Source organism: Agelaius phoeniceus, chromosome 6 (assembly GCF_051311805.1).
Source record: "Agelaius phoeniceus isolate bAgePho1 chromosome 6, bAgePho1.hap1, whole genome shotgun sequence".
NCBI lineage: Eukaryota > Metazoa > Chordata > Aves > Passeriformes > Icteridae > Agelaius > Agelaius phoeniceus.
Genome location: NC_135270.1, coordinates 33,213,873 through 33,231,023, shown reverse-complemented (window position 1 = coordinate 33,231,023; position 17,151 = coordinate 33,213,873). Strand labels below are relative to the sequence as shown.

At 42.3% G+C, this 17,151-nt stretch overlaps 1 protein-coding gene across 2 annotated transcripts in view; it reads left to right on the top strand.

Moving 5' to 3' along the window:
• The first annotated feature begins 15,359 nt into the window (after nt 1-15,359).
• Nucleotides 15,360-17,151, top strand: part of SPRED1 (sprouty related EVH1 domain containing 1) — a 57,903-nt gene continuing 56,111 nt past the window's right edge. Inside the window, exon 1 of one of the 2 annotated variants that reach the window (XM_054635674.2) lies at nt 15,360-15,781. In XM_054635674.2, the coding sequence (XP_054491649.2) occupies nt 15,753-15,781 (29 nt within the window). In that variant the 5' untranslated portion in view covers nt 15,360-15,752. Of the gene's footprint in view, nt 15,782-15,924; nt 16,045-17,151 lie in introns of those variants that run through there. The other variant, XM_077180369.1, reaches the window with a different exon arrangement.

Sequence of the window (17,151 nt, the reverse complement as noted above, 5' to 3'; positions counted from 1 at the left end):
TGGGTGGTTGTTATGTGTTAGTAACAATCTTGCTTGGAAAGACCAAGTGATTCATCCAAAATGATGGAATGGGGTATCCTGATGCAACCGAAGGCACAGAAAGAGCTTCTGAGTCTCTGTGGGTTTTGAGCTGAAGTAGGATTTATTCATGATGGTGCAGCAAAAGAAATGCTCTCAGAACTGTTTCTAAGAATAGCAGGATGACTTCTATAGCAATCCTGTGAGTAATTTGAGAGCAGCATCTATTCTGTGTTTCTGAATCCCATGAGAACATTTGAAACATAAATATATATATAATTGTACAACAGCTTTTTTTTTTTCCATTTAAAATAGCTTGACTTGCATAATAAATTTTCTGTGGTCTACAGTGTTTGAAGAATCCTTGTGTTATTTGGAAAGCAAAAGCATGCACCAAACCTTGGGCTTCATATTTCTTTTCTTTATCTGTGAGCTAATGACAAAAGTCTATGGAAATGTAAGTGGTAAATTTGAAAATGAAAGATCTGGGAGCTTTAGCAAGGCAACTGAACCACAAGAGAATCATTCTCAGAAGATTCATTAAGATGCTGGCAAAGTTTCTTCTATGTGTTTCATTTAATAGAAGAAATCACTATACAGTAGCTAGCATATATGATCAGTGAAATACACTCATGGCCAACATAGTTGGCCACAATGGTCTCACAGTTTGAGGTAATCCCAAAGCAAATATCAGCCCCTCCCCAGTCTTGAAAGCCATTGATTATAACTCTGTTTCTAATGAAAAATCAAATAAAAGCATTGACACTGTTAAAGAAAGGGAAATGCGATGTGGAAAGATTAAAGGACAGACATCCTGATCTAGATGAACACATCTGAATGCAGCTGAAACGTTCAGAAGATTAGGAGTGGCAAGGGGCAGCTCCTTTTGCATTCTCAAAGTCTTAAAGTTGTTGGTCCCAAGGTCAGACTGCTTCAGGACTGCCTTGTATCCAAATCATGAGATCTAGAGAGTGTTTCTTAGCAAATTATTGCAAAACTATATATTCCCAGTAAGACTGTCTTTCCTTTGGAGACATCCCTTGCACTGCTGGGTTGACAGAAATCAAAGTGACTGTTTCCTGTAATCTAGAAGAATATGGTTTCTTTACATGCCATATAGCTGCCATAAGCTTATGTTTCTCAATAATATAATTTTACATTCTCACACCGGGCAGAAATTTGATCCCAAACCTTCTATAAGCCATACAGCAGCATTTCTAAAAGCAAAATTGAAAATGTATAGGTAAACACACGCTTATGTATGAAGTTTGCAATATTTGTTAGATCAGTAGTAAAGTGAAGCACAGAAAATTCCCCACAATAAGTGCATGTGAGTCTTAGAACTTGAAAGTCTATACAGGAACAATAGGCCATAAACAAAGATTGACTGAAGGTCCAAGTTAACTGCTACAGTCAATGTGATCTACATAAATGCTAAAGTAATAAAAGCTAGCAAAAGCTTATTGCTACATATGGTAATCGAGTTCTCCACCTCAAAATTCAGCAATATTATGAAAGTTCATAAGTAGTAAGAAATTTAGCACCAGATCAAGAAAAATGGCCTCCTTGATTCTTTCTATATCTTTGTCCCATTTTGTCTATTCCTGCCCTTTAAAAAATTTTAACAAAAATAATTTATCCTACTAGATCATTAATAATGTGAAGCAAAATTTTACTGATGGTTTCAGGAGATTGAGAACAAAAAAAAATAAACAAATGCGCTGAATGATTGTTTTGCTTGACTCCTTCTCATCCCTGCAGATAAACTTACTTTCTTTATCTGTTTTGAGCAGTGTTTATAGGAGTGCTTCTAAGATGGTATTTTTATTTTAACAGAGGGAATTACTATGCTGATTCAGAAGGGCATATCAGCAAAGAGATGGTATCTCAAGACTTCATTGATAGTAATCTAAAAGACAAGAGTCCAAATAATATGCTCAAAGAGTATATTTCACTGCATGGCCTTTTGCAGCTCACCAGGAATCTGTGTCCTTAGCACAGCACATTTCTAGTCAAATGACTGAAAAAAAAGTTACTTGCTTTTACATTAACACTTGCTTTTGCACACTAGGTGAATTTCTGCATAAAATATGTCAGTCAGCTGCTTTCTCCATTAACTTTCAAGAAAGTTTCCCTCTTTGATGCTCTCTTGAGGCTTATATTCTAATTTCCCAAAATGCTTTACCAATCCACTTTTAGCATGCCCACTCTTACTGTTCTAAATTGATGCATAGCCAGTCAAGCTAAATAACAGTTCCCAGCAATCTCAGATACGCAGCATTTTCAGGTACACATTTTCTAGTAACAGCAGGAGAATAATGTGTAGTTAACATATTTGAGTGAAATCAAGAGACCTAGAATGAATTCATGCTCTTACCACAGGGATTTAGTACAACCTTGGGCTAATCATAGCAGAAAAAAATATACAACAGATATCCTTGGGCCTCTGATGACCTAGGTGTCTCACTCACAGTCCAGTCTCCCTAGCCAATTCCAGGAAATGGACAGATAATAGATGCCTCCCATTTCTGTCTGCAAACAGGATTGGATTTCCACTCCTCATTGGATTATTCTGTATATGCTCATTCAATGGCCAGTGCAATGAAGCCTAGATTTTGAGAACCGTAGACAGCAGCATCAGAGCCTACCAAGCAGGTATAATGCCATGGAAGAAAAATAGCTGGAAATGTTTTTTAATTTTGAACTGCTTAATTTTTCAAAAACAACTGAGATATAAATTTTCAGAAACAGCTGGAACGTCCTCTTCTGAGGATAGGCTGAGGGAGCTGGGCCTGTTCTGCCTCAAGAAGAGACAACTGAGAAGCGACCTTGTCTGAAGGGAGGTGGTCAAGAGCATGGAACCAGACTCTTCAGTGCTGGCAAGCAATAGGACAAGAGGCAATGGGAAGGAGAAGGGGAAAACTGATGCACAGGAAGTTCCATTTGACTATGAGGAAGAACCTCTTTACTGTGTGAGTGATCGAGCACTGGAACAGGAGGCTTTCTCACTGGAGATAGTCAAGAACAGTCTGGACACAATCCTGCACCATGTGCCCTAGGATGACATGGATGTTGGACCAGATGGCCCACTGTGGTCCCTTCCAACCTGACTCATTGTGATTCATGCCCATGAAGATACGTGTTCATACGTATGAACGTATATCTGTGTGCACTCTTGTGTATGTGTGCATGGCTATACATGAATGAGTGTGTGTGGGTGTGTGTATGAAAGACATTTTAAAAATGAGGGTACTTCACAAGCATTTAGAAGATTGATTTAGCAATGGAAGAATTCAACCAAAAACCCAGAGCACATTTCCAGCCATGTGTTCCTCATTGTACTTGTCTGCATTTCCATCTAGAATGAATAACTGGAAACACTCTGTCAGAACACCAGATCACAAGAGGAGCAGGATGCTTCTTAACTACCACACATTTCGTAAAGGAGAAAAGGCTGTTTGCTGTAAGTATAAGTCAGATCAGGCTGAAGAGAAGCAATTCTGTCTCTTCCTCCCACACACAGACAATTTACACCTGCACAATTCAGCTGTGCTGAAGCATTTTAATCAATCTCAGAAAATCAAGAAAAGGGTTTAAAATTCCCTTCTCAGGGAAGATCAGAGATGTAGGAATGTCATATCATATACATTGCAGCTGGTGTGTGTGCACTGGAAATAATTAAAAATAGTTTCTAAAATCCTACTAATTTTTTTCATATATTTGTGAATTGGATTTAGGCATTAAATTAACTGAACACTGTTCTTTGTACAGCAAATACATGTACTTTGTTATTTACAATGGGAGATTTTTTTTTATCCTTACAGAATGTGGAGGCTAAGAGGAAATATGTAAAGCATTACTATTATCCATGATTCATTGACAACAGGGCAGTTTTTGTCCATACTTCTTCAGAAATGGTGTTTCTTACAATAGTGCCAACTAAGAAAAAGAGTCCATTTTTCTAACCACTATGGAAACAGAATAATCTTAAAACAAGCCCTACCTCAAACAGTTTACAACCTAAGGAATGAGAGAAAGCAGATTGGGGTTGTTACTCTTTATGTCTTGCTTTGTATAATGAAACTGTAAAGAATTATATAAATTGTTGCTAGTTCTGATGTAGTCTATGATTTGCAGATTAAACTGAAACTAAGTATGGCTTCTGCCTTACTGTTCCAAGACACATTTGAATTTCTGGATCTGAATGAACCTGACAACCTTCTTTCTCACAAAGGCTTTTAGTTTTACTTCCACAGTTTTTTAATCAACCTTGGATGAAGGGGGAGACATGCTGAAGGTTTTCTGGTGCCTTCTAATCAGAATTCTAAATCAGATGAGGCATCAGAATCAGATCACCCTTCTTTATACTTAATCTGAATATTTGCCCTTAATTGTTCTAAAGTTGTTAAAATGCTCTCATATAAACTAGTGAACTGCCTGCAAATGTTAGCAGACTGAGCTAGCAGGGGGAAATTTGATGGACAAAAATAGATTTAAGGCCTTGAATGATAATTCTAATATCTTTGGGGGGAAAAAACCCCCGACCAGTATTCCTGTCTCTACTTCTGTTTACAAAATGCCTCTTCAAATCTCATTTAAAACATACGCAGGAGCAGTGGTCTCCATGCCACCTTACAAACTGCAGATGTGTTTCTCATCCATTATTGAAAAGAAATCATCAAGCTGCAAAAAGGCAGCAAGTAGAGTTCCTAAATCACTGTTCTTGGATTAGTTCTATTTGCATCTGGATGGACATAAATGTCACTGAAAACAGCTGTGCTCACGAGATGGACTAAAAAAGCAAAATAATGGCAAGAAAGGGAGATATCACACCAGAAAAACTGGGTAACTTTGAGGACTGGAGTAGCAGAAATGAAATTCAAACACTAAACCCAATTTTAAACTAAGAACAAAAGTTTTACTGTAAAATCCAAGCTTTTTAGCTAGAGGACACCCAGGAGGAGGACAGGTAAACATCAACTGGATACAAATCTCTTTGAGCTACCAATCTGCTATAACCAAAGAAAAAGAGAGATACATTAATAGGCCATATCAGGGATAGGGAAGGATTAATACCACTAGCATAGAACCCTAGCAATCACCCATATGAACTGTTCGCACAATTCTATGTTCAAGAAGAATTAATTCAAGCTAAAGTAGTTGCAGAGATGGGGTATTCAATTGGTCTGGGAAATGGAAAGCCAGGCATATAAGAAGAAAATGGTAGACTGTGGTCTGGTTTATCTAGGGTATGGGGACAATGGACTAAATATATTAAGGGGGGAAATAACTATTTAAGATAGCAGACACTGTTGTCATAAGAACACACGGGTATAATCAGAATAGATTGAATGAGCAGATTTAGGTTGGATACTAAAATATTTTCTCTTAATTAGGGAATGAAGAGAGAGACCAGCTTCCCACTAAGTATGGAGGAGAAACACATAGGATGTTCTAACACAACAGTTTGTTCTAACAAAAACAGCTCAGTACAACAGAGAAATTATCTAACATAGGTGCTCATGTGAGCAGAGCCACAAAAGTTAACTTACCGGTTTTTTGTCCTTATTACTTTATAGAATTCTTTTAGCTATCTATGCAAAGCTTCATTTTTGAATTGATGTTTCAGCAGAGTAATTGAACCCATTAATCCTTTATCTATATACCCAACCTCACTGAACTAATCAAATAAAATACATGGGTTAAAATACTGGAAGTCAACTATTTTTGCCCAAATGATTTATGTGTGCCATGCTGCAGTGTGTAAGATGAGGACTCAGCCATCCAAAAAGGTTGTGATATTATTTTAAATAGTGTTTTCCAGGGCTTCCCAAAAGCCAACAGTTTAATTCCTTCCTGCTTGGTATGTTTACCACCCATTGTATAAAATGTTACTATAAAAAGAAATTTGTTAGTTTTATTATTTAAACCCTAGAGAAGTCAAATATTTCTAGAGAGCTGGTGAACAGGCATTTTACTGACATGCCCATGTAACACTGAAATACACTGAAAAGAACTAATAAATTTTTTGGCACATTTGTCCCTAAACCTGTTTCTGTGATCTGTTCACTAACATCTGACAGACTACAGACAGCTTCAACATCTTTTCCATTTTTAGCTGACTGTGATGTCTCAAAAGAATTAATTTCACCATTGATAACTAAATTATTCTTGAGAAAGTAGAGAGAAAAATTCAAAAGTATTTTTGGGGTCCAGTCTTTTTTCAGAAGGATTGTGTCCTTTTTTTCTATAACTCTCTGAGAGTTTTTCTGTATGTCTCTGAGATCCAAGACTACCTTTTTATGGTTCACAAGTTGTTGTTGTAATCAACTTGGCTGCAGGCCCAATGCAAGCTGTGTGACTCAGTGACAGTTGCAATCAGTGCAACCAGGAAAAAGACAAAGAGCCAATACATTTGGAATCCATAGCCATGGATGAAAATGTTTGGAGAGCTTTTCAAGAAGTCTATTGGTTGAAGAGTTTCAGATTAAACTGATGTTTAAAATATTAGAAGTCATTCTAAGGAACATGGATACAGCATCTAATGCAGCCATTTTTTTTTAAGAGCATTATGTTTCAATTAGATACAGTTGTTTTTTTTTTTTAATGCCCCACAATAAAACGTTTCAGTGTTGCTGTGCACTACAAGACTATTGTTTAGGAAAGGCTTAGACAAGTTTTAATACAGGCAGCAAGTTACACTATCTTAAAGAGGTCAAGAATGTCATTAACTGTATGCATGAGCTTAACTCCTAGAAATATCAGTGAGATTTAAATATGGCCTAGACAGAAAACTAGTTGATTTTATTATGATCATGTACTATCCCAGAGCCCAATACATCTTTTTGAAAAAGAAAACGTTTCCTATTTGCAATTTGCAGATTGCTTTGAAAATAAAAAATGTTACTTCAGTAGAAGGTATCTAAAATTTTTCTTCTTGTAAATAATAAAGTCCCTAGGTATAAATTTATTGTGCAAATTCTTTCACAAGCATTTTGGTAACATTTGTGTGATCTACTTGTGAGAGCAATCAGGAATCCATGTGAATACTGTAGGGAGGAGTTGAATCTAGGGTGAGATACAGACGATGTTAAATAGTTACACCTGTTCTGCACTTTCTGCAAGGAGAGGAAAAATGCACAAGCATATGAGAACGAGTTAAAGATATCCTGAATAGCTCCAACTTATGTAATAGTACTCCCACTTTCTCTGCTAGCAATTCATTGCTTCTTCATGAACAGAAATGTACTTTAAAGTCACCCACAATCACACATATGAATACAGTCCCACTCGCACATTTGTACAGCAATTCCTATAATATTACCTTGTATCAAGTAGCCTAAAAATGAACTTTTAAGGAAGAACATACAATATACATTTTAAATAGCCCTGAGAACTCAGCACATACATCAGTGAGAACTATGACATGTCCCCTTGTCACAAAGAGCCTTTGCTTACATAAAAATTGCCAGATTGGCTCAGATTAGTTGTCCATCGAGACTTGAATCCTGTTTTTGAAGGTGACAAGTACCAGATGCTTCAGAGGCAGGTGCAAGAAACCCCCATACTGAACACTTATGTAATAGAGAGGGTTCTTCCTAAAATCAGGCAGTTGGTGGGTGGCTTGTGCTTCACAGCAGGAGAGTTTATAATGCCGTGAAATGTTTATCTTCATTATGTAACGTCAATGTGATTACCCATCTATAGTCAGCTTGGGCAAAAAGTGCCACAGGGCTTTTAATAAACACTGCTAATCAAGACCTTGTTTTATTTCTCAACTGAGAGACATCAGAGCAATTGAGGATCTGAGAGACCCTGGAGTATTGTATCAATTTGCCAGACTGATCATCTTTTACAATATAGAAAGTACTCTTTAAGTAGAGTTTGTTTGGCCATCTAAAAGGCAAGTGTCTGGCTTAAGCTAATCACGGAACCAGAAATATATTCCAGTGCTGATAACTAGAAGCAGTGAATTTTTGGGGTTACACACGATGAGCTTGAACTGGGGAAGTAAGCAATAGGACTTTTTCCTCCAAGTCCTTCTGGGAAAAAAAAATGTGCAAATTAAATTAAAAATAGCCCAGATCTGAAGCAGAGAGAGTATAATTCTAAAATAATATTCATAATCTCCACTACTCTAGATGAAATACAGGTTTTTTTCTAAAATAAAAGGATGAATTTGCTCCAGAGTATAGAAGTAAGAATGGAAACTTGCAGTAACAAAGTAGGAATGGAAATGTGCAGTATACGTACCAAAAAACTCCTCTATACTGGATGTTTGGTTTTTAAGTAAATTTGTATTGGTGTTTTAGATTTTTGTTATACTTCTCCAAGTTAAAGCTTTTCTCCAAGAGACAGCATGCATATGTAATGATTAAATTGAATTTGTTTGATAGTACAATCATGTCCTTAGTTAATTTAGCACAACTCTATATGGCTTCCAGAAATAAGGGCTCATAGAGTAGTAATCACATTGGTTTGCAGCACAAGACCATTTGTAGGAAAATAAACAATTACAGCACAGAAAACCTCTGGGTTTAACATTCTTTTAAACTAAATTATTTTGATGAAATGGCAAAAATAAGCATGATGGAAGAAGATATTGGAGTAACTGGGCACCTAAAGTGGTACAAGGCAAGTTCCCCCTTTGCTATCCTGTCACTGTGCAGTCTATTTTCTAAAGCAAAGACTGTGCAACATTCACCTGCACTTGAATCAACACTCCATTCAGATCTTGCTTATCCATTCCTGATTTCTTTCTGCTTCTATCAGACCAGAAGAGCTTGAGAGAGTTATATGTTTGCATATCTGAGGGACCTTAAAAATAGAGTGGATATTTCCATTCTCATTTTTAGAAGTGAGAGAAATCAGGGTGGAATAAGAATTATCCTCCCATGGAAGTCAAGTGATGTAGGAACTTACTTCCTCATGACTGAACATATTAAATGGTAGTGCAAATGCTCCTTGTTAATTTTACTGAAAAAAAACAGGTCTGCTTGAACTCCCTGCAGTAGTAAGTTGAAACTTACCCATCTGTGCCCTGAAATTAATTAAAAGTCTGCATAAAACTGACCACAGCATCTCAGCTAAAATCTCTTCAACTACATTGCAAGTTCTTGGTCCATCACATCATACCCTGGAAATATTTTAAATGAACTTTTAAATGCCAAGACTGCACAAAACAGGGCTGCAGGGCTGGGAGGAGAACCAGGACTGCTGATTCTGTGTTCAGTGCATTAGGCCACAGTTGCCCTGAGACAGGGCATTTCTGCCTATGGCATAGAAATGAGTCTCCTGTTTCTACTTCATATGGGCTGAAATTACTGCAATTAATCTGTCCGTAGCAGCTGGCCAGCAGGTACCACTGTAATTTCTGAATATATTTGGGGCTTTCCCTTTGGAGGATCCTGAGAACTGATTTTCTAGGTGACTATTGATCATAACAAGTCAAAAAGTAAAAGAAAAAGAAGAAACACATGAGAGCTTATATTAAATTAAGAACAACATTCTAAGTAAGATTTTAGCATGTTCTTCACAGAATAATTACTTCTTAGCATAACCATTTGTGAACAAAAGAGATTGCAGCCTTTTTCAGTGTACTTAAATAGTCAGTTTTCTTCCTTGGATTTACCCAAATTTTGTACCAAGGCACACTTTAGGCTGTCACAAGTCACCACTGCCTCCATAAAAAGCAGTTTTGCACTGTCACCATCTTCTTCCTCCCCTGTCCATGTTATCTATTCTCGGGCGAGTGTGTGTCTAGTCACATGGTTAGCTGGAAATACTGAAAGACTAATCAGGGTGGTTTTCCCACACTAGTTTTAATCTAAGTGATCATCCCAGTGAAGTACATTGCCCAACACACAGATATTTGGGCCACCTAAGGTGCCACGTAGGGAAGGGAACAGAGTAGGAGGAAGGTGAGGTTGATTGTTTCAGTAGCAATGCTGTCCTAACTGGCCTTACCTTAAAGCATGTAATATATCACCAAAATCAAACATATACTAATCCCAAAGCACCCTGCAAGCATGCTCCAGAAGGACAGAATAAAATTCCTGAACAACTGATACCACAGATCACCACTGCAACTGCTGTGCACATCAACCACATCTGCCACATCAACATCACAAGATGAGTTCCCCTTCCTCCCACCTGGGTCTCCATCTTTCTAACACGAAGCAGTAATTTCTATCCAGATTGTTCTGGGTTATTGCAAATCGTCAACTGGAATAATTTATGAAACTTTGATATTCTGATGAGTTAGATCCATCTCAAATACATTAGAATTGATAAGGATTTGATCCTAACATTGTATTGTATCTTGCTGGAAAACATTTTTTGAGCCAGTAGCATCAGTAGAACAAATAAGTTTTTCATGCCATGTGCGGTAACAGGATTCCTGTTTAGAACTTAACAAAATCTGACTTTGCTGATATACTAATATAGATTTAATCAGCTAGGTTTAGCTAAATCCTTATTAAGACGTGTAATGACCACCCAGTGTTTTATCTCACACTAGGATTGTGAATGAAAGCTACTGCAGAAGAAATTCCCAAATGACCTCTAATAATTTTCTTCAAAATGGCAGAACATCCACCTGACCTTCATTTTTTGTAAATGTATCATTAGCATCTGTATACAAACATAAGAATCATGGTGTTTTGTGGAGGCAGATTTCAAAACTTTCATATTTAGGACTTAGAGCTATGAATTGGTCACTTAAGTTCTGCAATGACTGACTAATCTGGATTGCATTACTTAACTTCCACTGATCCTATTACAGATTTTAAGATGTGAATGCCATGCAGATCAGAATTATGCAACCTAACCTCCATAATACATCTATATATAATTCTTCTGCCACAGACTCAGAGTCCTGCTACACTCCATGGCCACTCCTGACCACCTCTTTCATCAGAAGTGTCACAGACACACGTGAAACTGTTTCAAGGAATGGTGAATAAGAAGACTGGGCCAATGTTTATGTTTGCTACATGTTTTGCCCGTGATGGTATTTGGTGAGTGATCTCTCTGCTGGACCTTATCGCAATGCACAAACCTTCAGTTATGTTTTCTCTCCCCAGTCCAGTTAAAGAGGGGAGTGACAGGGATGCTCTGGTGGGTGCCTGGTGTCCAGCAAGGGTCAGTCCACTACACTTACACAGATTTCTTGTATGTTATATGGCTTCCTAATAACATGCATTACCTTCATTTTAGTTTAGCAGTAACAGTTGCCTCCCCAGTTCTCATTTCAAAAGGGCCACAGCTATCAAAATGTTACAGCAGAGCAATGGCATTGACATATAAATTAGTTTTTGTAAAGGGCGACTGAAGAGGTGTTTGATACAGCAAAACATCAAATGCAACGTAAAAATAATGATTTTAACCTCACTTGCCGTTTTCCATACTGAGCATATCTTGTCTCTAGCTAAGGAGTCACCTCTGTACCCAGACCAAAAAATGAGTACATTTCAGCAGCTCTAGTGAATAGAGTAACAGACGCTTTCCTTTTTAGAGGTAACTTTTCCAAGTCATAGAGAAGGCGGCCAAATTTCTACTCAGAACACTTAAATGGTCCAGATTCTAACAACAGAAAGCAAAGAGGCACAGAATTTACAAAGACAAGGCCTCAAAACATGTGGTGGTTGGAACAAAAAGTAGTAAATTGTCTGAGGTGTCTGAATGGTGACATATATGCCTAACTTGCCTCTGCCTTGTTTGCACAGGCAGGACTCACACATACTACAGAAATAAACCATTTGCATTGAAAACACCTGTTCACTTAATTCTGCTCAAAAGAATCAGATGTGGAAAGCCCTGAAACCAGCTGCTGCTCAGCAAAATAATACCAGTACTCCAGGACTGTGTTCTTCAAGCTTTCTAACCTGGACAGGAACACAAACAAACAGGATTTCAGAATCAAGACACAAATCAGAGCAGATTTTCTGTCCTTTTTAGGATATTCAGGTGAAGGGAAGGAAACTGATTGCAAAACCTCTGCATGAGACTGTCTGCAGAAGTTGAAGGACCTACCAACATGTGAAGAAGCAGTGAGTCCTCCCCTTACTGCCTCCACACAGAAAAATAGAAGCCCAGGATGAGTCTCACATTTTTCAGTTAACAACTGAATACACATTTTAATCTTAACAAAGAAACTCATGAAAACTTTAAGGAGACTGAAATTATTTGAAATTATTTGTGGTATATTAAAAACCAGTTCATTTTATTGAATTGCCACTATGAAAATAATTTTAGTATTAAATATATTTAAAGAACTAGCATAAAAAGCACACACCTAGATTAATGATATTGACAGCATTGTATCTCATTCTTCAGATGCAGTCAATAGAGCTAGACCACCATCTGACAAAATGAACTATTCTTAAGCTTTCGTGTAAAGAGTCATGTTAATTGACTTATCTTAATCAAAACAAGAACTTACAGAATGTTAAATATTTCAACTTTAAAGCCAAGAGAAAATGGGAAATAAATTAGCAGGAAGTCCCATTATCTTGCCAGTCACAAAACAGGAAGTTGTCTGAAAGGATTCTTATTGCTAAGTGGAATATTATATTGTGCCCACAGCTAAGTTTTAAACACTTTTCATGTGAATTGTAAAATTATATAAAAGTGGGTTTGTAAAGTATTTTTAGTATCTGGATGAGGTTGTGGCATGAATAACTGTTCCATTTTTGAATGTACTCTCCTGAAAAAAGAATAAAATTTACAAAACAATTGGAAATTTCCCCCCCAAAGCCTCCTAGATAAAGAAGCAAATTTTAATATTGCAGATTTGAGATGTGTTCTGCTTGAAACATGTTAGTGTCTTTATCAGAGAAAGTATGATAACAGTTCACTGTAATTGCACCATTAAGTTTATGGTAGAACCCTTTTATAGAAACAAGGAATTTCAATCTCTAGGAATATTGCAACATAAAGTATCTAGAAATGAAACATGTCTTTCCTTGACTTCTAGGTAAGATAGAAATAGATTTTGTTTACAATGCTCTAAGTAACCAAAATAAAAATCTGACTAAAACTATATATGTTTAGTGAAAATGAATGATTTCCTTAACAAATATGCTTCACAAATGCAATACTACCCTGCTTCTAGGCATTCAAACAAATGATGCAAGTTTATAGTCTGGCCTTTAGTGATGTGAGGCACTCCAGATTCCCTTGAAATGGTGAGAAGTCCTCCCGATTTCCCGTGTTCCTGTCTCTCCCTCTTGGGAAAAAGTCAAACCGTAGTGTGGGAATCAGACACATTATTACTGCCAGCGGAGCTTGCCCCATCCTTTTCAAACAGAAAGAGAGAGGTCATTGCCACTCCTATAGTACCACCAGAGTAGGGGAAAAAATCTCAGCTACAGGAAAAAAATGAAATGGGATCACAATTGACAGAGAAGGTTCTTAGAGAGCAGCTGTGAAAAAGTGGGGAAGAACACAGGAAGCCTGGGATAATGGAACGTGCATTGGGAAAGTCTTACAGCAGCAGCACCACCACTATGTTTTGGGTTCTCCATGAAGTTTGGACAATGAAATATATCAGTTGGCAAGCATGCATACAAAGACTAAGAAGGAAGAAATAAAAATCCAACCGACAGACAAAACCACAGTATAATCTTTTATTATAACTTAATTTACTTGATGGTCTGACTCATGATTTTTGAGTCCTCCGGGTTTGCAGCTCTGCTCCACTTTTTCATCAGATCAAGCACCACATTTACAATGTAAGTTCCTGAAAAGGGATTTGGTTGCTGCTGCTTCTTGACTTCACTGCTTTACTTAAATCAACTACAAATGCTTCCATTCCAGCATGCATTTAGAAAAAGGGACAACTCGAACTTACACAAACCCTCCCGTGCCGTCACTGCCTCAGAACCGCAGTTACGGAAATAATTACAAAAAGGGCCCCGCTTTTCCACGTCCCCGGAGAGCACACTGGCACAGCCTCACACGGCACGGCTGGAGCGGCGCAGCCCGGGCGGCCGGTACGCTCCCCTCGGCTCGCCGGGGCAGCCGCTCCGCGCCGCGCCCCAGCGGGACCCGGGGGCTGAGGGCGGGCGCTCCGGGAGCAGCTATCGGGCAGGGGGTTCCCTCTTCACCAAGTCCCCCGCGCTCTCCAGAGACGGCCGCACTTTCGCGGCTACGTTCACTCCGGCTTCAAAAAGTAGCCAAAGAGTGGGAGCCCAGCCCGCAGGCGGAGACTCCGGCGCTCAGCCGCGCCTGCCCCGAGCCCCCAGCCGCTGCAGGCGCCTGAGCCGGGCCCTTCGCCACCGGCGGTCCGCTTCGTCCCCCCACTCCCGGGACGCCCTCCCCGGCCCGCGGCAGCGGCCCCGGGGGTCTGCGCGGCCCCGCTTCCAGCAGGGACCGCCCGGCGCGCCCCCGGGACCGGCGGGGCCCGGGACCGGCGGCCCCGTGCCCTCGGAGCAGGAAGGAGCGCGGCAGCGGACAGCCCGCGTATCCCTCCGCGGCGCCGTGCGTGCGTGTGCGGCGGCGGCTCCCCGGGAAGCGCGTGAGGCAGCGCCAGGGGGAGGGAACTACTTTCAGGAAACTCGAGCGTCGGGCAGCGCCGGGCGCCGCGGGGAGGGCGGCGGCGCGAGCCCGTCCGGTGGCGGGCGCGGGTCAAGGGGATTACTTTCCTCCCCTCGCTCTTCCCTCCTCTCCCGCCTCCCTTTCCCCCGTGGTTATTTTGGATCAAGCTGTGGCGGCGGAAGGAGCCTGAAGTCAACGCTTCCGCCCAGTTTTCCTGTGAGGAGGAGGCGGGGGCGGCCGCGAGGAGCCGAGGCGGAGGCAGCGGCCGCTAATGGAGTTGTTGCCGGGGAGGAAGCGCCGCCGCTGAACTTCCCCGCGGGCTTTCTCCCTCCTCTCCCCCTCATCCTGCAGCCGAGAGCTCCTCTCTCGCCCTGGGAGCTCTGCTCCCCCTCCCTCCCCGCGCCTCTCCTCACACAAACAGCCGTGACGCATCCTCGCTCTCCGCCGTCCCCCCCCCCCTTCCCACCCCCAGGCTGGTTTAAAACGCCTCCCTCCCCCCGTCGCCAGCCTTCTCCTTCGGGCCGGCGCGTCCTCTCTCCGCAGTGCTCGACGTCGCTTTGGAGGGGGTGGGAGATCTTCGTCGAGCCTCTCTGCCCCCTTTTTCCCCGTCCCTCCCCGCCTGCCCCGGCCTGTGGCGGCTCCGGTGTCTGGAGGAATTTCTGCCGCCGCCTGCCCCGGCTGTGCGCGGGAGGCGGGCGGGTAGGGAGGGAGGCGGCCGAGCAGCAGCAGCAGCAGGAGGAGGAGAAGAAGGAGGAGGAGGAGGAGGAGGAGGGCAGCAGCGAAGGCGGCTGCAGCGGGAGATGAGCTGCAGCGGGAGGACGGTGCGGTGCAGCTTTTTGCGGCGGGGAGCTCTCCCTTGTCTCCACAACTCTATTCCCCTCTAACTGGGAGCAGCTCGATATCAGAAGATCCTTGGGTTTTGCTTCTGTTTGCTTCACCATCACCACCATCATCATCGTCTCCAAAGACGGGGGAAATACGCTGCACCGCCGGACGTCAGGATTTCGGGTTTCCAGGATAAAGACCGCTCTCCGACTCCTTCCCCCCGCCCCTATTCCTTACTCACCGCACGGCCCGTGCCCTGGCCGGGGGCGGCAGACCGGGGGTAACAATGGTGAAGTTTCTGGTGAGTTCTGGCTGCGCCCTGGCTGCGTCGGTGCTGCTCCGTGTGCCTGTCGGATCGTGGTGAGGAGAAAATGAGCGAAGAGACGGCGACTTCTAACGAGTAAGTGGCGGCGCTCCCCCTCCCCTCCGCCCCGGGATCGGAATGGGGATGGGGCTCGACGCGTCCCTTCGGCTCCGCGCCCCGCGGGGCCTTTGCCCGCGCACGTACGTGTGCTGTCCTCCCCCTGCGCGGACTGCGCATTTCTGCTCGCGTGCAGGGAAGCCCAGAAGCTCCCTCTTTGTGAAGGAGCTTGGTTTGGAAGGGCTACGATCCTCTGGCCAGAAAAGCTTGGTTTAGTTAAAGCCCGGTAGAAAACGGTGCAGGTAACGATGGTGTCTTGGAGAGGGAGGATGGGTCTGAAATGCCCAGAGAGGTGTCGGCACGTACTACCTCCGATAAAATCCTGTTACTTGTAGATATTTCACATGGAAACTAGTGTGTGGGAGCTTCATCCTGCAGGAAACTGCTCCTGAATTTTAATTGGATGAGTCAGTCAGTGTAAATACAGCTTAAACCTACCCTAAAGCCCTTTTTTCCCTTTCTTTTTTTTTTTTCTTTTAATGAGCACTTGGGACTTTTTCCCCCTTCCCTTCCCCCCCTCCCCGCCCCCCAGAGAGGAAAGAGATAGTTCAAGGATCTCTTAATATTTTTGCTGTGACTGGTTTGGAGGAAATCCAGAGGAGACTGTGTGTGTGTGCGGCTGTATTTCCTTGCATGTAATCAGTCTTTGAAATACATTTGGGTCGGAGGTGGTAAATGTTTGTCAGAAAACATCCGAGTTCTTTATGGCGTTGAAACAGGAATATAAAGTATTTTGAAACTTTTCTTGTGATCGGGAAGTTTAAAGTTGATTGCTGCGGTCTCCGAGCCGTAGCGTTACGATTTGCGATGTCGATGTTTGCTCGGTCTGATTTTATGAATGATGCGGTGACGGCCGCGGCCATGGCGGTGGGGAGGGAGCGCGGCGCCCATTGTATCTGTAGGTAGCGGTGAGCGGCCGTGGAGCAGCCGAGCTGACAGGCAGGGTGCGGACGGGGCTCCTCCGGCAGGAAAGATGGATTTCCCATTTCACTGCCTCCTTCCGAGCAAAGCCTGCGCACCTTCCCGTGCGCTCCCCGAACGCGACGTTCGGGTCTCCGGGGAGCGGCGCGGGCCGGGCCCCGCGGGGAGCGGAGCCCGGCGGGACGTGGGGCTCGGGCGCTGCCGCCCGCGGCGCTGAGCGGCCGGGGGAGCCGGGCCGGGGGGAGCCGCCGCGGCGCCCGCGGGGCCGGGAGCCGGGGCCGCCGCCGCCATGTTTCCTTTTTTTTGTGAATCGCTCTCATTTGCATACCACAATCTCCATTCATAAAAAAAAAAAAAAAAAAAAAAAAAAAAAAAAAATTGCGAAAAAAGAATTGCTGTCACCACCGCTGACCTGCGGCGGAAACTGC